This window comes from Solanum lycopersicum, chromosome 3 (genome assembly GCF_036512215.1).
Source record: "Solanum lycopersicum chromosome 3, SLM_r2.1".
NCBI lineage: Eukaryota > Viridiplantae > Streptophyta > Magnoliopsida > Solanales > Solanaceae > Solanum > Solanum lycopersicum.
In genome coordinates this window covers 46874873-46899108 of record NC_090802.1, presented here as the reverse complement: position 1 = coordinate 46899108, position 24236 = coordinate 46874873, and the positions used below count along the sequence as shown (strand labels likewise).

The following is a 24236-nucleotide window of genomic DNA, read 5'->3' as shown; positions in this document are numbered from 1 at the left end:
GTAAATATTCATCACCTGTTTTGATTGTAGTGATTCGAAGATATTTAATCTTTCAATAATTTACAGTCTCAATATAGTATATTTTTCAATTCATCCGAAACATTCAAAAAATTTAGACTTACTACAACCTCAATATTATGAACTATTTTCATTTCTGGATAGTAACAAATTAGTTCTTCCAGAACTCTTAATTAAGTTTGTGTACGACCACAAATTTCACAATACCATTCTTATGGTGACCATCTCCTTTAAGGAGAAATTTTTTAGTATTGACATGGATAAAATTATTACATGGAAGACTTATTTATTGACAATCAATGATAAATTTGTGTTGCCACACAATAATATTTATTTTGGTCATGACCATAACCTTTATATAAAAGAATTATTTCTTTCTTTTGTATCAATAATTTATGATAAAACATACCACAATATTTGTGATGTATTCAAAGTATATGCAGAAATAATCATTTATGTCAAAGTATTTCTTTTCAATTTCTCAAACCTCCCGTAGAGGTGAGATGTGACATTATCCAACAATACATGAACATGCTCTTATCCATACGAACACAAGCCATATTTTCTTCAAGAAATGAACTATATTCATTTGTACATGTTCAACAAGTTTTTATTAGAAACTCATTGTCATCACTTTAAGAGGTCAAATGTACCAAATGTACTACCACTTTATATTCCTTTATTTTGATGGAGGATTTACAAAACTTTTCAAATTGGGTTGCGTCAACAACAATGTGCGCAATAGATTTTCATACCACTATGATGGTTAAAAATTACTTTTAACAAGTATCTTTATTTGAAGGACAATCTTAAAAAACAATGTGAACAATAACCTATTATACAAATTTAATGGACAAAGTTACCTTCATATTTGAAGGAACATCTTAAGAACCCATAATGTTATTCTTTTTAATTATCACAACGATGATCATTAACATTTTACCATACTCATATTCATACATTCAACCCCTTGTAATTTTCAGACATATTAATACACTGCTACCACATTCACATAAGAGAATGGAGCAAATTAATTGGGCAAATTTCATGACTTCCAGTCAAAAACTTTATGCTAGTCATCATTATATCATCGAAAAAGACATAAAGTGACACCTGGAGTTGTCCCGAGTTTTCAAAAAGACACCTAAACTGTGCAAGTGTCCTATTACCCCCTGAACAATTCTGAACTGATATTATTACATCATTTATTGTCCACCTGGCAGGAAAAGTGTATGCACTCTCTTAAAGAGATTGAACAAACTAAAAAATGAATATAATTTTATTTTTGAAAGTATTTTACTATAAAATACATTTTTTTCTTATTATTTTAACATTTTTTCCTTATTATTTTTTTCTTTTTCTTTCTTCTTTCTTTTTCAAAGATTCATTTTCATCTTCATTGAAGCTACTCACTTTAAATGTCACTTTTTATCACGATTTCATATTCCCTTTTTACTACTATTATTTTAACTCTCTTTGATTTAAAACTATATCTAAACATTTTATTACTATGGGTGAGCATAAACACCGGAAAGTCGAAACACCGAACTGAACTAAAACTTTTCAGAATTTTGATTACGATATTTCGGTTTTCGGTTCGTTACGGTTTACTTTTTTATATTTTTCGGTATTTCAATTCAATTTTCGGTACGTATTATTTTAATTTTTGATATTTTGGTTTAAGCCAAAATATTATACTATATATTATATTATATTAATTAATAATTATAAATGTTAAATAATCTTCCAAGCAGCACCAGCAGCAGCAGCCGGCCAATAGCAGTAGCAGCCGCCCGCCAGCAGTAGCAGCCTATAGGCTCCAACAGCAGCAGACGTCTCCAGCAGCAGCAGCAGCCCGGCGTTCGGCGTCCAGCCCACTGCCCAATCTGGTTTGTTTTTGTAATTTTCTTTTTTTTTCTTGACTTCTTTCATTCTTTTTCTTTCTGATTTTGTTTTTGTTACTAGTTAGTGTGAATTTATTGTGAATTTTTTTTATATATAGATGGATGAACAAAATCAATTAAATATGGGTGTAGTTGATCAAAGTCGAATAAGTATGGCTAAATCTATGAAAAATACACCTAGTAATAGCAATGATCCGTCAATTGACACAGAAATAACAAAAAAAAAATGGATCCTAGATCTCCTGTTTGGCAACACTTTGAAAAGATTTTTGAAAATGGTGTATTAGTTAAAGCAAAGTGCTTACATTGTAAACAATATTATGCTGCCAATACAACAAAAAATGGAACAAGTGGACTAAAATAACATTTGACTTATCGGTGTAAAGTGTATAAACCTCTGACTAATGCACCCGGTATTCAAAAATTATTAAATATTCAAAGTAACAATTTAGATACTTGAAAATTTGAGCAAGAGGTATGTAGGAGAGCTTTAGTTGAGATGATAGTTTTTGATGAACTACTTTTTAGTTTTGTTGAAAAAAAAGGCTTTAAAAAGTTTATGAGTAACGTCCAACCTTTGTTTCATATTCCTTCTCGTAGAACCATAACAAGGGATTGTTATGAAGTTTATGGTGAATTGAGAATAAATTTGAACAATATTTAAGAGAAATACAATCAAGAATTTGTCTCACAACAGACACATAGACCTTCGGTGTTAAGAATCAATTATATGTGTTTGACTGCTCACTTTATTGATAGGGATTGGGTGCTTCATAAAAGAATATTAAATTTTTGTCCTATCAATAGTCATAAAGGTGAGCATTTGGCTGAGTCTATTAGTAATTGTTTACTTGATTGGAAGTTGGATAACGTTTTTACTGTTACAGTTGATAATGCCTCTTCAAATGATGTGGCATTTTTTAGAGTTATTCAAAAAATTAGGTATGTGGGGAACTAATTTGATGGAAGGTAAGCATCTCCATGTGAGATGTATGACTCATATACTTAATCTAATTGTGCAAGATGGTTTGAAAGAAATTATTCCTTCTGTCAAATGGGTGAGACAAATGGTGAAATATGTTAGATTATCTTCTTCAAGGACAAGAAACTTCTTTGTTTTGTGCTCTATAGATGAATTACTGTTTCAATCACATGTTTTAGTTTTCTCATTTTGACTTTCGACAAATTTTTCATTCTATGTCTCATTTATATTTGTTTGCATCATGTGCGGAACATGCTACTCGACTTTGTTAATTTTCTACGATTGTAAAATCCTAAATATAATTTCCTTACCTAATGTAATTACTGTTCTTTAGTTCCCTATGAATTTTAACCATAAGTAATTTTCACTTTCCAGCTATTACCAATTAATGTCTCATGTGAAAATCTTCTAACAAGGATCAACTAAAATTTCTTGGTGTTTATTGAGACCGTCTTCACCTCTCCCACAACCTTAATCATGAGGAACTTTCAGTAATTAGTCCAAGTAAATATACTATACTATGTCATATACAGCACGACAAACCCAAAGATTAGTCGGATGGATGATCTGTATCTGCTCTGCTCTATTCGACTCCATTTCATTCTTGTTCGTATGGCAAATCAGAGATACTTTAAAATTAGAACCCTTAAGTGGTGATCTTGATAACTTAGGAAGAATTAACAGTTTCTTCTTAAGAATGAACTTAGTTAGAGGGAAGTTTGATGGGTACTTCATCATTTACTCAAAGCAGTAGTTGCTTTTGCATTTTTCTACGCTCAGCTTAGTTGGTCTTAAAGTTATTGCTGCATTTAATCTCTGATCTTAAACCAGGGATTAGAACTAAAATTCATTTGTCAATAGATAGATAAGTTGTATCCAAAAATTCGACATGGCTACAACATTCCAGGAACTTGATTAACTCTACTTGTGTCAAATAATACAATATTAAAGTTTTGTAACTTACAAAAGTCTCCTCTGCACGCGACTCTATCCATTCTCCCCTTGTACCATCCTTATTTTTTTTCTTATGGGTCTCCTCAAACACCTCAACATTAGACACCTCTTCACCTTTTAACTTTGTATGCAATAAAAGTAATATGTAGTTCAATCACATTAATTTAAATTAAGGAAATTCAATTTAAAAATTTACCATTTTTCGTTTGTGGACTGCGAAACTCATAGAACCTCCGGTGTGTAAATGAATTCAGAAGTGTTCCATTTCTCTAAAAATTTAACTCATACGTCTTGTCGTAGGAAATCGGGTTTCTCATTTTTTCGAGCCTCAAAACAACATTTCTATAATTCATATACGAGTATTCCTCTCATAATTGGAATTTATTTTTTCTCATAACATGGCTACCATACACACTTCATCTGCTTAACAATAAATATCATCAGATTAGAAATTATATAATTTATAAGGTGTATAAGAATAAATTTTATTTGTACCTTAAATTGATTCCATATTTGTTCCCTTATATTGTACAAAAATTCTTTCCATTTGCCCCAAGCATCATTGGAGAATGGTGTAATAGATTCTGAAATCATATGCGAGACAAGATATGATGGCGCAAAGCTGCATTAAAGTTAATCGTGTAAGAAGTACATTTACAAATTTAATAATAACATAGAAATAACTTACTCATACTCATCAGGAGTGATAATGAACCTATGAAAAACATCATAATCTCTAGCATTTTGAGTATTTGGTCTGGTGCAGAAGTACTATGGATCACAGATGGTGCTACTTGTATATCAACTCCAATATTTGACCTAGATATGCTACGTGTCGATGATTCTGGAGATGCAGCTTGAGTCGATGGTGGAAGCATTGATGGGAGCAGACTTTTTGACTTATACGATTACTCAAAGAAGAATTTATATGAGGCGTGGGCACAATATTATCCTGAAGACTTGTATTCCTTCCCTGAGAAGTTGTGGAGTTATTTTTAATAGGCCCAGATGGTGGTATACTAAAAAAGGAAGGAGGTAATGATGTCGAAAAGAGAGGAAAACTAGGGGGCTGTGAATTTTGTTGAGAATGAATGATAGATGATAGTGATGTTTTGGTATGTGGCAGTGAAGTCCCTTGAGGAGGAAATGTTGATGGGAAGGAATCCTCCTTAGGAGGACCTGCACATGGCTGACTTGATTGACTTGTCGGTGGCAATAAAGCTGATTGAGAATTTTGTTGTTTCTTTTTATTTGTTTGCTTTCGAAGCTTTCCAGATATATTCTTCATTTTCTAAAAAAACACTCAAAATAAGCATAAGGATAAGTATCAAGTGCACAATAAGTAAAGATCGCAACATTTTTCTATACACCTGTTTCATCTCAGTAAGTTACATTAATGACAATAAAGGTTATTAAAACATAGACATTATGATTGAGTAAAATAACTAAAAGTGATGTACTACTTGAAAAATTTATAGCTTATAGGAAATAAAATCACCTTAAAACTACCTATAACAAATCATGATAAAATAGAAGCACTTTGACTATGGTAATACTCAATCAGAAAAAAATCAGATCGTTCTTTTGTTATAAAATACAAAAATACTCAAACAGAAACTTATCTTAGACAATCTAGACTTTGAGATAATGAATTATATATAGCTCACATTAAGCTCAAGTTAAACATTATAACATCCAACGTATTCCAATATATGAACTAAACTCAAGAGAAAAACATTGGATAAAATAATGATCCAAATTTGTCAACACATCAAACAAAAAAAGTCAATCATCTTTGTTTGATTCATAATCACTATGAAATTCTTCCTCATCACTTATTTCATTTTTTTTCAAGTAGTTCCTCATCACTTGTTTCATGTTCATCAGTTTCATATTCCTCCTCATTAACTTTTGATGTTCCTTCCCCATAATTATTTGGATTTGATTGAAGGACAGTAGCATCAAATTCTTCATAGATGCCTTCACTAAGATGCAATTCACGTGCTAATTCATCATCTACTATTGTTTAAACACTTGAAATGTCATTTTGATACGCTACATCCAATGCATCCTCAACTTCCACTCTCCCCACGGGCTTTGTTTTTATAACTACATGCCACAATGATTTATTCTTGCAGAAAGGATAAGGAATGTAATACACTTGTTTCACATTTTGTGCAATGATGAATGGATCATAGAAATGTTATTGCCTTGTGTGATTAATTTCAATTATTTTGTATTGAGGATGAACCTTTGTACCACTAGAATCAGGACCATACCACTTGCACCGAAAGATTACTATCTTTTTCTTTGGACAACCAACAAGATACTCGAGTTCTATAATTTCTTGAAGAACACCATAATAATGAATATCCCCCTTACCTTTCACCCACACCCCACTATTATTAGTTTTCTTGCCTTTGGACCATTCTTCTGTATGAAATTTATACAGATTGATGAAGTACTTGGACATTATTCTAACTGTATGATCAGGTCCCCAAGAAATATCTCGTAAAAATTGCACATTCACGTCGCCCACGATATTAATTGGATTATGAACCTATATTGAATTAAACAAAATTTAGAATTCTACAAATACATGTAATTGATGGGAAAATATTTACTATTATCAGGTAACAATTACATATTCTCTAAACCACCCAGAAAACCTAGAATAAACAACATCATTCCCATATGTACCAACAAAATAACTGTCCGACAAAATAACAACTTTGATTAGTTAAAGAGATGATGAATCTTGTTTAGAAGTAGGCATGTGTGCGTGTGCGTGTGCGTGTGTGTGTAACTAGCCTTGGGCTTTTGAATATTGTTGTTAAGGTATGTCAAGTACAACTCACTTCATTTGCAATATTCTTTCCAGTCCATCCTAGCCTTCAAATTATCTTTTGTCTTGTTATTGATCTCATCATAGTATTGAATATATTATCAAAAAAGTTTTTTTCAATACGCATGACATCCAAATTATGGCTAAGAAGGTTATGCTTCCAATAAGGCAACTCCCAAGATATGCTCTGTTTTGTCCAATTATGTGTAACACCATAACCAGGTATCTTAGATTGTGGAGAATTTGTTACCTGAGGTAGATCCCTAAATCTATGCCACACTTCTTCAGGCGATAAAGTTGCAGGTGGTTCTTCAAAATTAATTTGCTTTTTCATAAATCCAGTAGTATTTCTCCTAAATTCAGGATGCATTGGCAAGAATCGACGGTGACAATCGAACCATGAAATCTTACCTCCATGTTTTAATTTGAAGGCTTTGATGCCTTCCATACAACATGGACAGGCTAACTTACCAGCAGTTGACCACCCAGACAACATTCCATAAGCAGGAAAATTATTTAAAGTCCACAACAAAGCTGCACGCAATATGAAGTTTTGCTTACGAAATACATCATATGTTTCCACACCTTGATTCCACAATAATTTCAACTCATCGATCAAAGTCTGCATGTATATGTCAATCAACTTTTTTGAATTGTGTGGAACCGGGAATAATGAAAGTTAGGAACAAATATGGACTTGTCATACATAACTCGGGGGGGGGGGGGGGGGGGAGGGAGAATTATACGGGGTAATAAAAATATTGGCCAACATGAATATGGTGCCGCAGAGACCGCAAATGGAGTGAATCCATTAGTACATAATCCCAACCTAATGTTTCTAGGTTCACTAGCAAAGTTAGGAAACACTCTATCAAAATGCTTCCATGCCATAGAACACTAGGTGGCCTTTTATGTTCATAATCTCATCTCATATGAAGAGCCGATCTCATTGATGCATATAACCTATTTAACCTAGGTATAAGGGTTAAGTAATGCATTGTCTTTACTGGAACCTTCTTCCTTTTGACATTTGTGACTTTCTTATAACGAGCTTGATTACAAAATTTGCAATTTTCTAAAGTTGCATCATCTTTGTTAAATAACATGCAACCTTTTTCACAACAATCAATCCTTTCTAATGAAAGTCCTAACTTAGAAACCATCTTCTTTGTCGTATAGAAATCTTTAGGTAAGTTAAGTTTACTTGGATTAAGCTCATTCATAATCCCAATGATGGAATCCATTCCCGCTTGAGAAATTGAATAATCTGACTTTATACTTAACAACCTAACAGCAACAGACAACTTTGAATTTGTTGAACCTTTATATAATGGCCGGATAGCTTCAGTTAACTCTTCATAGAAGCGCTTAGCCTCATCATTTGGTTCTGATTGAACCCCTGGGAACATCCCAAAAGCATCCCTCAACATTTCACTGAATCGAGAATTTTCAATATTATTATTCTCTACATTACTATCCACACCATCAAACGCATTCTGAAAATCAACATTAGCTACATTGACGTAATTCTCTCCATGAGCAGTACACACATAATAAGTATACATAAATCCTTCTCAAAATATGAAATTCAACTTTATCTGGTTTTAATAACTTGATATATTTGCATTTGGCGCAAGGACACCTAATTTTTCCTTCTATAAGAAAATCATTTCTAGTTTTTGCTTTTGCAATAAACTCTTTAACTCCATTTATAAATTCCACCCTTAATCCCACACGATTAGGATGAGTTCTATCATACATCCATTTACTATGTGCAAATTCCATCTATACAAATAAAAAAAATGAGAACTTATCTTAGAAAAAAACAACAACAGTACAACTACATAATTTGATCATATTTGACTTTAACTTGTTTAAGAAAATACGAGAACATCACATATTAAAAAAAAACAACAGTACAACTACATAATTTGATCATATTTGACTTTAACTTGTTTAAGAAAATACGAGAACATCACATATTATAGAACTTTTAAAGATATAATCTTGACAATTTAGTTAAGAAAGTGGAAAATACAAAAAAATATAGACTATATATAAGCATATTCAGTACTTCATTAGTGAAAATAGAAAAGCTTAAAGTTTGAACTCACCGGTTGTGAATAGAGAGATAATCGAGAGTATAGAGGAGAAACTTGCAGAGTAATGGATAAAATTGAGTATCAATCCAATTTTGTAGGGAAACTTAAGCATAAATTAACTCTAATTTGTTGATTGAAGAAAAAACAAATAGAATGAACATTATATTAAACTTGCTACTCTTCTGAAGCATTTGTCCATTGTTTCCACAAAAACAAATCTAAGAATTATGTATCCTAGTTAATAATTTGCTCCTATATATTTATCCAACAATTTTGCATCATTTGCATATGGAAGGGTGAAACTAACTTTCTAGCACTAGCCAAAACTAAGGATACAGTAAGTTGCTAACTAAGACTTTAGCCTATAATTATTTAAATTCCCTCCAACTTGGCTTCAACACCACTTTTCCTGTAAGGTTCTAATCTACTAAATAATCGCCTACCACTCCTACCATAACTACCAACTCTAACAATACCAATAATATGATCCACTTCCATTTTCATAAAAACAACAAGAAAGACATTGATCAAAATATGCCTCAAACAAGCCATCAATCGTAGTTACCCCTACAATATGACTACTATTGAATTTGATATATCTTCAGCAGAACACAGATTTAGGTACCCAACAACATTAAGTGAGGCGTAACTATCAATCTCACTAGGGGTCAAGGAATATATGTAATCCAAATTACTCAACATGAGCGAAATTAGAAACTCAGAATGCACTTCATCAAGATATACAAACAGAAGTAATGTCCTCTGTAACGGATAGTAAAAAAACTTACACTGAAACATCATCTATTTCAAAAAAAAAACAATCCTTTAATGGATCAAAGGTCTTAGATATCACGAAACTAAGTTATTACAACAAATAACTATTGTAGTCCCACAAAGTGTGGTCTAGGGAAAAATTAAACGCAAGAAATCATAACCTTAAGTTAGAATTGTCAAAATATAGAAAGCGAGAAATACCGAGGCAACAATAATATACAGCTTCTCAGCAAAATTGAAACCCTAAAGAGATGTGAAGCTGCTTCTTTAAAAAAGGAAAAAAAATATAAACTCACAAGCATCTTCTTGATTTCTTTAATGGTAGAAAACAAACAACACTCTGCCTGGTTCTGTGATGGAAAAATCTGGGAATTTAACTCAAGATAGTGAAGTGGGGTATGGAGATTTGTTTTTAAGTATACACAAATGTCATGAACGCATCTGTACGCTAGCATTGTTAATGAAAAGGAAATTACATAGAATACGAGTGTTCAATATTATTTTTTCTTGGATGACATTATTTTCTATTGTCCATTTGTTGTCCAACTGCCTTGCCAACAATTAAGTAATAGGACTGAAAAAGAACAACTTAGCATGACTACATAGTACATTTGGATATTCAAGTTAATTAACTTTGTTTTAGTTGTGTATACTTTATAGTTTTATGGTATTAAAATAACATACTGAAAGTATTGAATTAACAAGAACACCAAAAGGTAAGAGTTAAGAAGCAATATTAATCTGCTATTGCACTACTCATGTCATGAAGATATGATTTGATAAAGGAAATTCTCAGATTAATGCAAAATTGTATACTTCGCTTCATATAACTTAAATGAAAGACATCTAATTGCTTTGAGATTTCATATGACCTCCATGCATATGACACATTCGCTAGGCAAGTTCTTCAAAACACATACAAAAGCACCCTGCTACTTTCCAATGACACTCTCACCTATTAAATATACATGAAATGGTTTATTTACTATATTTCCTCCCCTAAACTTCTAAGGTTTTAACTTTCGAAATCTCTTGTTTCCTTTATTCCAAATTTGACATCTGAAAACAATCTAAAACTTCATCTTTTACACCGCACTCATCCTTTTAAGTCTATTGAACTCTCTGTGATACAATTTTTTCAATTCCCATAAGTTTTCAAGGTTGTTATTACTCTTGAAATTCCCTTTACAATATATTTTCTTACCAGAACTATTCAAGGTTATTACTTCCAACATCTCCAGTTTCCCTACATACCAGATTCAACATTTATAAACAGCCAAAACAGTACCTTCTACAAGACACTCTTCATATTACAATTTTCCCTCTTCCCATTAATTTTCAAGGTTAGTGCTTCCAAAATCTTTACTTTTCCGATTATACCAACTCCGACATATAAAAACAACAAAAAAATACATAATATTCTTCCTTTAACAATATACTTTTTCGCTTCCACACGATTTTCGAATTGCAGCTCTCGAAATGGCTTTTCCCTTTATATTTGCCATATACATTTAATCAATGCAGAAAATTTTGTACTTACTCTCAAGAAATTTCAAATTCACTCTAACATGCCCAATGTATGATTCTTTTGAATTCTTGGAACACATTGCAAGGTGGAAAAATTGATCCCGACAATATTTCAATGTCTTTTTTCGTTTTACTTATAATTTTGGGAACACTGAAACCCTAAAGAGTAGGGAGAGTTTTTAAGCAATATGAAATCTCTTACAAACAATCTGAAAGTAAATTTTAAGAGAGAGTGTTTACATTACCTCTTACAAACGATCTGAAAGCTCTGAATTATCAAATTGAGAAGATATCTTCGTCCTTCCTTCCTTCCTCAGTAGAGAGACCTACAATATTGAAGAAATTTACCCTCAGATTACTTTACCCGTTTTGATATATCCTCAGATTACTTTACCAATTTGAAAATAAATTACTTTTTAATTAAAAATATTTTAACTTTTTCGACTACGGTAGTCGCAAATTAAAAATAATATTTTAATTATTTAATAAGTTTTTGATCACTGTAATCAAATACTTCGTCAATTATTTTGTTGACTTTATTTCACATAAATTATGACTACAATAGTCTAAATCATGGTCGGATAAATTTTTTAATAAATTACAAAAACATAAATCTTAATGTACCGATTATAGTAGTCGAAAAATTACAAAGATTTCCGACTACCCATCTGTAGTAGGTGGTTATAGTCAGATTTTATGTCTTTTCTCTTATATCACCGGTACAGTGAATTAGGACTTAAACCCAATGTCTTAAAATTTCATGACTTTCAGTCAAAAGTATAAAATTTTATGTTACTCATCATCATATCATCACTATAGGGCATTACGACTTGAACCCAATGTCTCATCCATATGAAGACAACTTTGGTTATAAATCAATGGGACTTGAACCCAACTTCTTATTATCATGGTGCACCAAGACTTTAACTCGATGTCTTACCACTTGGTGCGGTGAAACATGAATTCACTGTCTTACCCTCAATCAATACCTTAATGAACCAAATGCATTAACAAAAAATAATTATTAATAATCATAAATATAATCTGAACTTGACTTGTACGAGAAAAATGAGCAAAATCAATTAATTAGAACAACAAGTTTGAATCGTATATAAGTTCCAAGTTAAAATAAATTCAAACATATGAAGATTATTATAATTTACTAACCATTTTATAATAACTACAAACAAGCTTTGTTATTATAAATTATATATAGGATATGAAGTATACCTAGCAACCGAAGAATTTAGTATGATTCATAAAACTCAAGAAATACCATTCATTAATTCTTGACGGAGAATGAGCTACTCGTGCTGATAATGTGTTGTGAAACTAAAACAAAATAAGACAAGAAATATAGAAGATAAATCAATAGAAATAGGGAGACAAAAGATGAGAGCATTTCTTATTCATCAAATCTTCAAGTGTATACAATAGAACCATTATGCCTATTTTATAGTGTAACTTAGAGGCATGCTAAAGATTAGTCACAAATATGACATTAACATGAATATAATGGAGGAGGTTATGAAAGTGAAAGCTTACAAGAGTAATGGTTATAAAGTTGGAGGTTATGGTTATATTCATAATAGAAGAAAGTAATGGAGATAATGGGTGAGTAAATTCTTAATGTAGTGGACATTCACACTATAATATTTTATAACACTCTTTTTTTTGTAACATTTTAATTTCAGTTTTCCATGTGGCATGTTTAAATCCACGGGATTGAAGGGCAGTTTATTACATTTAACATAACTTTAATTTAGGACCACAAGGTTTAAAAGTCTTCTTTATTTACTAAAACTTGTGTCAAGTCAAACCAGACCACTCTTTGTGAAACGGGTGGAGTAATACTTATTACTCTTCTATTTCTAGTTTCTTAAGAAGTGTGCAAAGTAAATAGTGGACAATTATTGTTGAACAAAGAGAGTATTTGTCATTTTATAATATAAATGCATATATGATACTATTTTTTCTATTTTATTCTCGAGACTTATTAGTCTTGAAAGTATGAATTTCACCAACAAAGGAAACTAAATTATTAATTCATGTTCATTGGTCAATTTAACTAATCAAAATACATTAATTTATGTTCATTTACTTCAAACTCAATCACACACTTGTTAGGATCTAGTTTTACCTACTAGTGTTCCGGGTCGTAACATGGCCACTCAAAGAGTATATGTTAGAAGAAATGCGGAGAAGCTCCTTAAGCTCCAGAAGTTTTGGATGATCTCTTAGACGAATAAGTGACTAATGTAGAGTTTAGAGATGTTTTTCAAGTACTCGCTCAAGCCTTGACGGTCCAAGCCAATAGGGAGGTTGTACTCTCCCTGTCCCTGAATCCAAATGTGGATATGATGACAACTAGAGAGAGAGAATTCACTAGATGAATACTCTGTAGTTGAAAGATCATCAAGAGTTTATTGATGGGATATACAATGTAATGATGATCATGGGAGTGATGCCGATAGAAAAGGCGGAATCAGTCGCTTATCAACTTAAAAGTGTTGCTCAAGTTTGCTATAACCAATAGAAGAAAGAGTTTAAGGGTGATTTCCTTAATAATATCATTCCCTTTTATATGAGAGAGGAAAAGAGACTTGAATCCATCAACCTAATATATGTGTGAAAGAGTAAGTCTTGAAGTTCACATAATTTCCTAGTTATGCTCATACTATGGTTGCTGACTCTAGGGCAAAAATGAGAAGGTTCGTTCGGATTTGTCAAAATAGCAGTTAAAGAATTTTTTACCATCATGCTCATTAAGGAAATGAAAATCTCTTTTCTAATTAATTATGTTCAACAAATAAAATAGGAGAAACTTATGGAAAATTTTAGGAAGGTAAAAAGGGCGAAGACTAGTGAAGGTGACTTTTCGCATCCAAGGTCCAATGGACATGATCGTTCTAAGTTTGACAAAGGTTTTCCTGTCAAGGTTCTCTTAATACTCCGACTTTTAAGTTCAACAAAGAATAGGTGTCTGAACCTAAAACTCAAGGAAAAAATGGTTGTCGAAATGGTTCTTCGATTCCCACATGTCAAAAGTGTGCAAGAGTCATCCAAAAGATTCTTGATGCGTATGAATAATTGTTTTATTTGTGTCAAGAGTGATCACTACTTGAGGGATTTTCCTTCTAAAAATGATAATAGAAAGGATGGTAGGCCAGTTTCACCTACTAGCTCGGGTTCAAGTGCTCTAAAGCAAAAACAGTTTTATGCACTTCAAACTCGTCATGAGCAAGAGGTCTCCCCTAATATGATTACCGATATGTTGAAAGTCTTTCATCTTGATTTTTATGTTTTAATCAATCTCAGTGCAACCTTGTATTTTGTAAAACAATATGTGGCTATGAGTATTTTGACCGGAGCTTACACCCCGGATGTAACACGGCGTACAAGACTCTGAAAAGTCTCATACAAGACTCATAGCACATCATCACATAAGAACATAGAAAAATAGTGTGGAATTTAAAATTTTTCTTTACAATTGAAGTAATTTTTGTAAAAGAAAGTGGAAGTCTTTCTATACTTTGTTTCAACCATCTACAAGACTTTGAATAACACTTTGGGACATAACTCATACAAAGCTCTAAACATGATAATAAAATACATAAAGGAACATGGTGGGTCTTGTCCTCGAGGCTATGAGGACTCACCAAATCTTCAACTCCTTGAACCTAAGAAACCTATCTTCCAAGAACAATACTCATGTCCAAACCCTAAACATTGTGAAAAATATAGAAATATGGGTTAGCACACAAAAATGTACTAAGTATGATAGCCATATAAAAATCATGCTTAAAAAAGGACATTTTGGTTGAAAACCATGCATATGTCAAAACATCACGAACTTTAGTACAAAATACATAAGATACAACATATTCAACATATAAACCATTACCACACATTAATACGTTTACCTTAAGTAACCCTAAGCTACACTTGTGCAATGTAAGATAGGCATTACATACTACTATTCCTACTAAGTACAACTTTGAGGTCACTATAGATGAACTTACCATTATTCATACTCATCTTTAGACAATACTCATGCATAAGGAACATAAACATTTCACAAGTAATGACAAGGAAAGGAACTCAATATAACAAATCCAAGTTAATCATGCATCATTTCATTAAGCCTTTAAGTCAACATTCTCATTTACCGTCATTAGGAGAACATTCGTTTTCATTAGACATTAATGCATTAGATAAACACATCATATCCCTCTCAAAACCTACTTGTGCAATGAATGAATGACATTCCATACTACCACTCATACTTCATAGGAGTTATTGAGTAACCATGGTACAAAGTCATGTCCTTAATCCTACAACATTATAACATAAAGGAACATATCATGACTACTCTCAATTTCTACTTGTGCAATGCATGGATGAAGGCTCATACGCCACCAACACTAAGTAGTGCATTCTTGAGAAGTCATAGTTCATTACCATTCTTTGTGGGGGTAAACCTTAACCGACATTGACCATGTGAACAAATAATGGAATCCCGGTGTTACCACACTGAATAAAGGATCCACACTTGCCTAAGGTAGGAGCATTATTTTTAGCTTAGGTAGATCCACTAGCTATAACCTATGAGGGCACATAGTTATGAGATAAGGAGATTGCTGCTAGATATCTCGCCTCACTCACGGATGAGCATCCATCTCAAGAGATTGCTACTGAATACCTCGTCTCAACTCACAGATGAACATCCATCTCAAGTCATATCCACTCGATGCTTAGCATTATTCCCGACAAAGTACTTGACATTCATTACTTTAGTTTATTATTATGAGATAAAAGATTATTACTAGACACCCTCCTCAACTCATGGATGAGTATCCATCTCAAACCCAAAATTTATTCATTGAGGAAGCTCATAGATTCAAAGGTGAGAATAAAATTTCAACTAAGAATCCCATATTATGACGAAATCTCCTCACAACATGTCATTATCATTCATTAGAGTACAATTGAGAATAGTCTCTCAATCAATACATCATCCTTAACTTAACCATAGAAACTTCATATTCTTCATTCATGAATGTGAGTGTTGTATAGTGAAGATAACCTTTCAACAAAACCACCATTGTATTATAGTCATAATCACATTACTTTTATTGAAATCACAATAAATAAACATAAGCATCATAATCACACATTAACCTTATAAATTGCCCTTCAAGGTCATGGATCACAATTCACCAAGACACCTAGATACTACAATTTGAGCATGAAGAAATAATTCAATAAACCAAATCAATATAGACTTAATCTCTTCACATGCTTCCATGATCAACCAATCCTAAATGACAAACTCACAACTTAGTATTTTGGGGTAATCAAGTGTTCATGGGGTAAATTCATCATAATTCAACATTTATTCATCAATTCAATCATGATTCATCACATATAAATCTTTGAAAACTTTTTGAAATTGAATCCATGACTTAGATAGGGACCATAACTTTTGGGGGGAATTTGGGAACTTGAAATCGTGTTTTAGATGGACTCCTTGGGTGGAAACCAACCAAGAACGAAGACTAACATACCTCAATTGAAGAAACTCCACAAAATTAAAGAGAAGAGATGAAATCTTGAGCTTCAAACCTTGACTTTTTCTTCTCCAATAGTGGTTTCTAGAGAGAGAATTATTTGAAAGGAGGGTAGATTCTATTTTTGAGTTTAGAGAATATGAATTGAAAAGGGGTGTTTAATACTTTAAACATACTTAAATTACTCTAATTAATAAAAATAAACCATCCCCAACCCATAATGAATTAATTAGGAATTTACCAAACTGCCCTAGCCTTGACCGAACTAGGCAGATTCTATAGTCACCACCTACACCCCTTGACCTACAGACTGTAAGTGCATTGACGCCCCATCCTGAGGTCTGTAGGTGGGTTTAGATACTTGAAATTTTGGGGCCTGAACCACGATCCCCCACCCACGGAGCGTGGATCCACCTACTGGTTGTAGGTGTCATCCGTAGGTGGCCTTATTTTGGCAGCTTGAGCAATTCTGGGGGGTTTGGGGAGAAGGGGGGGTTAGGCTTTAGGGTCCTCCTCAAGGACCCCTTGGTTGGTGCTTCGAAAATCGTACCTTGACGTTTAACCCCTCAACCTACTTGGGAACTCATTTTACAACATCAAACCTCACAACAATCCTAACAAACACACTCGTTAGGCTCTAGTTTCACTAACTGATTTTTCGAGTCGTAACAATGAGGTTGGTGTTCTTCCAGATGTGTTCATATACCTTTTTTCCATCTCTACCCCTATTGGTGAATCTATTGTGGCTAAGAGAGTCTACAAAAGTTATCCTCTCTCCTTACCTCATAGAGTCGCTCATGTTGATCTTATAGAACTTGATATGTTAGATTGCAATGTTATTCATGGTTTGGATTGACTCCAATATTATTATGCTTTTGTTGATTGTAGGAACAGAGTGATCAAGTTTCAATATACTAATGAGCCCGTCGTAGAGTAAAAATGAGGAGATTTTATACCTAAGAGCTAGTTTGTTTCTTGTCTTAAAGCTAGAAAGATGATTTATAAAGGTTGCATATACCAATTTGTTCAGGTTAAGGATATCGATTCCAAACCCCCATCTTTGTTGTTAATGAGTTTCTGAAAGTATTTTTCGATGAATTACCTAGTGTTCCTTCCGAAAGGAAAATAAATTTCGGTACTGACCTTCTCCCAGATACGCTATATATCTCTATTCCTTCTTATTGTATTGCTCCGAAATAATTTAAGGAGTCAAAAGAGCAATTAAAAGATTTGTTGGATAAGGAATTCATCCGACTAAGTATCTCTCTATGGGTGCTCCAATTTTGTTTGTTTGAAAGAAAAATGGTTCACTTCTTATATGTATGTAGAAAAAACCTAAAACACAAAAAAAGATACATACCTGAATCTATGAGATTGTTGTGAATATCTTTTGGGATATTTTTTTTCCAATTTCTGAAGAAAAAAAACTGGCACCTAAAGATGAGAGAGAAGCGGGAGATGAAAAAATTGAAGAACAATTGGAAGAGAGAAATAGATGAGAGCGAAAAATATTTTTTAAAAAAAAAATATGAGAGAGAATGTGATGGCTGAAACATGGGTTTATGAGATAAATTAGGAACTAACTTAGGATACACTTTATTTGATAAATGAATGTATATTGACATTTTAAAAATTATTTTTTAGTGTAGACATTTTTAATAACTATGTTAGAAATTTTGACTAATTAGCTAATTTTTCCATAAATTATAGACATTGACCCAATATATGGAATCTATACACTGATTATATATATAGAGAGAGCGCTATATAATTATTGGCTATTTTGTAAATAAGATCACCTTTAAGGGATTGGAACGTAATTATCTCTAATTTAGATTATTATTTTTGAGGTTGTGAGACTAGACCAAAAAAAAAAAAAAAAAGATGAGAGAAACGTAACGGTTAATTTTAAAAATATGAGCTGATTTTGCTCTTGAAAAGGTAGACTTTGTTCACAATAAAAATGTGTGTGCTTCCTAATACTTGGGTTTTTCATGCTTAGTGAAAGATGCTTTTTATTGAACTTGAATGTATGAAACCTCTACTTAATTAAACTCTTGTTTTGTCTTCTCATATTAGTGCTAGCCATGATTTTAGTCCAAAAAAACTTGCTTCTTCTCTTTGTACTTCTTGTTTCATGTAATGGTGAAGATAAAAAAATATATTTGGTTCTATTGGAAGGTGATCCTATTGCATTTCAACATGTTAAAACAATTTCACAAGAAGGAAAAAAACTTGATCCAAATAGGTATTATTCACAAAATTTATGATCTTTTCTATATAATAATTAAGGTGTGTACGAGTTTACGTTTTATATTGTATCCCAAATTCATTTATCACTTTTTTGTCACGTAAAATACTTTTTTTACATAACCATCTTATGAGTGAAAATTTTATGTTATTTATTTAGTGAAGCATCAAAGGCTTATGCAAATGAGTTGACAAAATCCCATGATGAATTTCTACAAAGTTATTTGGAGAGAGGGAGCTATGACAAGATTTATAGCTTTAAACACATCATAAATGGTGTTGCTGTACACACTACTCCATCTCAGGTATTTTGCCATCTTCAAACTATTACTTATCTTACTCCACATGATCTTCACTTATTTGCTAATTATATCTTATTGCACCAAAGAAATGCTAACCAATTATCAATGTTAATAAATTCACAATTACTATATGATATACTTGTTTTTAAAATTTTAGAGTGTTACTTCATGATTAGAGTCGTTAATATGGGCTAGGCCCGTTGAGTCGGTCTGACCTAACAAGTGATTTAACGGTTAAATAAAAAAATAATTAAAGAATAAAATTGAAATAGATAATTAAAAATAACAGAAGTCTAAATTGAGAGGCTATATAAAGTTTGAAATATTGAAATTTAGAATCAACGTGATGTACTTGGAGGTGTTCTCATCCAGTATAGAATAAGTTGCATCCATCATGAAAATATTCAAACAACTCAAAACTAGTTGCATTATTTTTCTCAAACTGATAATAGTTTTTGTGTACATTTAAATATTATACATAGATCTTAAATTTAGTTAATTTTTCAATGTTTCACTAATTGATATTGCTTGTAAACTGTAGATGAAAATGAAGATAATACTCATCATATTTTAATCCTGATCCTTGTTTGGAAGTAGATTTTATCAGCCTTCTCATTTGTAGTAGTACTGAACAATTTTAGATTAAGAAGTTGAAGAATGCGGCAAGAGTGAAGTTGTTGGAGGAAGACAGGAGGGTTAAACAGATGACTACTTACACTCCACAATTTTTGGGTATACCTGCAGTATGGACTCAACAAGGAGGAGACAGAAATGCCGGTGAAGGAATTGTTATCGGTTTTATTGATTCTGGGATTGACCCAGACCACCCTAGCTTCGCGTATGATCCCACGACAAATAAAACTTTTACTGGTAGCTTTTCTGGAGCTTGTGAGGAAGGTCCTTTATTTCCCCAAACTTCCTGCAATGGTAAAATAGTATCTGCCAGGTTTTTCTCAGCTGGAGCGCAAACTACTACCACACTAAATGACTCCATGGATATATTATCACCCTTTGATGCTGTTGGACATGGCAGGTAAAATGCATATTGACTTGTATTTGGTATCTATTAACCTGTGTTCTAGAATGAAAATGTGACCTGTATTTTCCTTTACAGTCATGTAGCTTCAACTGCAACTGGAAATTTTGGAGTTCCAGTAGTGGTAAATGGATTGTATTATGGACGAGCAAGTGGAATGGCACCGCGGGCGAGGTAATTTCATACACATACATATAGGCACAATGAAAAAGGATGGTTTCTAAAGGATTGTTGTGGAATTGCTTATGACTTATAGGATTGCAGTTTATAAAGCTATTTATCCAAGCATAGGAACTCTTTCAGATGTATTAGCAGCAATTGATCAAGTAAGTATTACTTGTAACCTTTTACGATTTATCTAGCTAGCTAAAGGTAAAATTTTGGAAACAAAGTTTCAACGTCTCGGTTATATCACAACATGGACGAATAAAAATGTTGTCGAAACAAGGTCTCAGTTTATCCAATTGGAGTGGCATTTAGCTCTCACAAGAAGAAAATTATAGGAGTCATAAAAACACTCATTCTGACTGACCGAGGTTAGTTTGATAAGATAGTCTGCAACCTTATTGACCTCTCTATAACAGTGTCCTATTGTGACATCACCAAGTTTCGTTAGCTGTGTATCTTTTCAATGGTCCATTTTAGCTTATAGCTATAGCATTTATTGTTATTGATCATCGGGAAACTATCTCAAGGGTAAAGTCTCTGTCGTTCAGAGATATACAGATGTGGCATACCTTACATAGTTTCTACATCTAAGTGTTGCCACATTGTGTAAGCAATGAGAAGGCAATAAAAATTTCACCCTTATCATCTTTCAGTTGTACAGCTTTTTAAAAGATGAAGTATGTTGCATAGTCTCTGCAACCGGACTAGAACAACATCTGCAGTTAAGAAGGCAAGTAGTAGTTCAAAATCAATTCATGAAATTGATAATGTGTTAAGAATGTTAAAATGTGTCACTAAACCTTCCATAGCATATTAAAACATTTTGTCCAAACTATATGTTTTTACATTCCTATAGTTATTTGCACAGGTGTGTTGAGTTGTAAAGGAGCTTATTAGGCTGGGAAGAGTCTTTGAAGAATGAAGAGTTTTTAATAATTAGGGAGAATGGTTAAGGTTAAAGGTAGGGGCTGTAGGAGTCAATTTCTTAGGTGTACAAAGGAGTTGTAATCTTAAAAGTTGTTTGTGTGATAGTCAATAGTTAGGTAAAATCGTATCGACGATAGATCATTTTTCCTTTGCAATTATGCCGCTATTCTATCAGTAATAATTATTTTAGTATAAGTAAGATACGTGCAAGTTGATTGGAAACTACTATTATTCATAAAAAAAAAGTAAATTAATTGATTGGACACTACTATGATATTGTTTAGGTGCATTAGCACATACATACCCCAAATTTCATAATTTGAGGGATGGAAATGTTTTGCAGGCAGTATTAGATGGAGTAGATATCTTGACTCTATCAGTAGGACCAGAAGAACCACCTGAAGACAAATTAACTTTCTTGAGCCTATTTGAGATTTTCATGTTAGCTGCACACAAGGCTGGAACACTCGTTATTCAAGCAGCTGGGAACGAGGGTCCTTCTCCTTACTCTGTCATCTCTTATAGTCCATGGGCAGTGGGTGTTGCTTCTTGTGACACTGATAGAACTTATCCTGCCACACTAATCCTTGGTAACGGTCTCAAAATTGCGGGTGTAGGATTATCAGGTTAGTACATCTATGCTACATGATCATTATTATCCACTTTTATAGCAAAGTTTATCTTTCCAACTGAATACTTATAAAAAGAATATTATTTGACACCAACCATACTTTTTGTGACTACACTAGGTATGTTGTTGTTGTAAGCTTATTTGACAACGGACCATAGAATTTGAAGATGATAGTATTTGGAGCTAGCTAGTGTTTTTTTTTTTTTGTTTTGAGGGCTTCTTACTATTGAATTATATATTGTTTTGTAGGAGCGACAGCAGGAGATGGATTGATGATTCAGTATAATAAGTTGGTTTTGGCTAAGGATGCGATTAAGATAAATACCACATTGCCAAGAATAGCCATTAATAATGCTGAGGAATGCCAATACCCAGAGGCATTTGACCCTCTTGTTGTGCAAGGCAGTGTTGTGATTTGCACATTTTCAGCTGGTTTCTATAATGGGACATCTACTCTTACAGCCATCATACAGACAGCCAGAGTTCTCCGATTCAAAGCATTTGTTTTTGTTGCAAATCCAACGTATGGAGATTTCATAGCCGAGCCTATTCCTTTCGCTACTCCTGCCATAATGATACCAGCAACTACTGATACACAGGTCCGTACTTAAACAAGTACAAGATCCGACTCTCCCAAAATACTTTTTTGATAAGAACTGTACTTGTCAAGATGATTTTATTTCAACACGGTATCTTAACCAAACAAACTCTGATATCAAACTGCATTTCTATTTGCAGAATATATTGCAGTACTATGAAAAAGCAACTGTTAGGGACGCAAACGGATTAGTGGTAAGATATGGAGGTAGAGCAGCAATAAGTGAAGGAAGAAATGCATCTTACAAGGGTAGAGCTCCTATTGTTAGTAGATTTTCTTCACGAGGCCCTGATTACATTGATCAAAGTAAAAGTCCTACTGATGTTCTTAAGCCTGATATTTTGGCTCCTGGACACCAAATTTGGGCAGCTTGGAGTCCCATGAGTCTTTTAGATCCCATTCTATCTGGTATATCTCTCCGTTTCTTACAGATTTTACTAAGTTTCAGTGCAAATTTTTCATAACTAATTTAGTCATTCTAGTATAAAGTTAGTAAAACTAAAAAACAACAATTGCTAATTAGACTTCCAATTGCTGCTACTTTGATCTTTTCCTCCGATGTCTGATATCCATTTTGGGGCCTGATTGACATAAAAAGGGCGACACAATTACAAGACTTGAACCCATGACCTTTGAGTATGAATAGGGGTAACTTACCACTCTACAACAACCAAGGTCTTTCGTTGATTACCTCTTCTACTATTCAACCTAACAGAACTCCAACTCTAATAATATACAAATACCAAATACGAATTGCCTTTGTTTGTGTGTGTAGTTGTTCAAAATGATAATATATATCGAGAGAGTGCACGTAATGCATGCAGGACATAATTTTGCTCTAATGTCTGGTACAAGCATGGCAACACCGCATATTGCTGGCATAGCTGCAATGATAAAGCAATACAATCCTTCGTGGACACCATCAATGATAGCTTCAGCAATATCAACCACAGCCAGCACCTATGACAATCTTGGAGATCCCATAATGGCTCATGGATTTGATCTCTACACCTTGCACACTTCTGCTCCTTTTGGTTTTGGTGCTGGACTTGTCAATCCCTCCGGTGCTCTCCATCCTGGTCTCGTCTTTTCAGCAGGTACAATTTATTTTCATTTCCATATCCATATATCTGAAAGTTCATGTCTATCTAATAAGTCTCATTTATTTGACAGGTTACGAAGATTACATCAGTTTCCTCTGTTCACTACCAAACATTGATTCTAGAATAGTCAAAACTGCAACAGGAGGAATTTGTGGTCAGTTATTTGAAAATCCATCTGATCTAAATTTGCCTTCGATTACAATAACATCCCTCAATGGATCGCGAATAGTACATCGGGCAGTTACAAATGTTGAAAGTAAAGCAGAGACGTATCTAAGTGCAGTGTTGCCACCAAAAGGAGTAACTGTTAATATTGAGCCATCTTGGTTTACAATAGCTCCACAGGGAACCCAAGATTTGCACATTACATTCAATGTCACTCAGGCACTTGATGACTTCACATTTGGTGAAATTGTTCTAACTGGATCCTTAAATCATGTCGTCAAGATGCCACTATCAATTTTTCCTATTTCTACAAAAATGTGATATACATTATTAGGTATACTCTCTATACGGAAAATGGACATAGAATGATACAGTAACTT

General features: G+C 33.1%; 2 protein-coding genes across 11 annotated transcripts in view; one reads left to right on the top strand and one right to left on the bottom strand.

The window, feature by feature from the left end:
* Nucleotides 1-11498, bottom strand: part of LOC101267293 (uncharacterized) — a 40854-nt gene extending 29356 nt beyond the window's left edge. For 2 of the 10 annotated variants that reach the window (XM_026029902.2, XM_069294978.1), the window contains exons 1-3: nucleotides 11352-11496; nucleotides 4547-5149; nucleotides 4354-4480 (exon numbers count right to left, since the gene is read on the bottom strand). The gene's annotated coding sequence lies outside the window, so the exon portion shown is untranslated. Of the gene's footprint in view, nucleotides 1-4054; nucleotides 4279-4353; nucleotides 4494-4546; nucleotides 7326-11351 lie in introns of those variants that run through there. The other 8 variants (XM_019212893.3, XM_019212897.3, XM_069294977.1 and 5 more) reach the window with 7 other exon arrangements.
* A 5849-nt stretch (nucleotides 11499-17347) lies between these two features.
* Nucleotides 17348-24177, top strand: LOC101245826 (subtilisin-like protease SBT2.4). Its single transcript, XM_069295909.1, has 10 exons — nucleotides 17348-17352; nucleotides 19087-19231; nucleotides 19870-20261; nucleotides 20343-20438; nucleotides 20521-20590; nucleotides 21703-21985; nucleotides 22240-22589; nucleotides 22729-22996; nucleotides 23413-23685; nucleotides 23762-24177. The coding sequence occupies exons 1-10, from the start codon at nucleotides 17348-17350 to the stop codon at nucleotides 24175-24177; spliced, it is 2298 nt and encodes a 765-aa protein (XP_069152010.1).
* The last annotated feature ends 59 nt before the right edge of the window (nucleotides 24178-24236 follow it).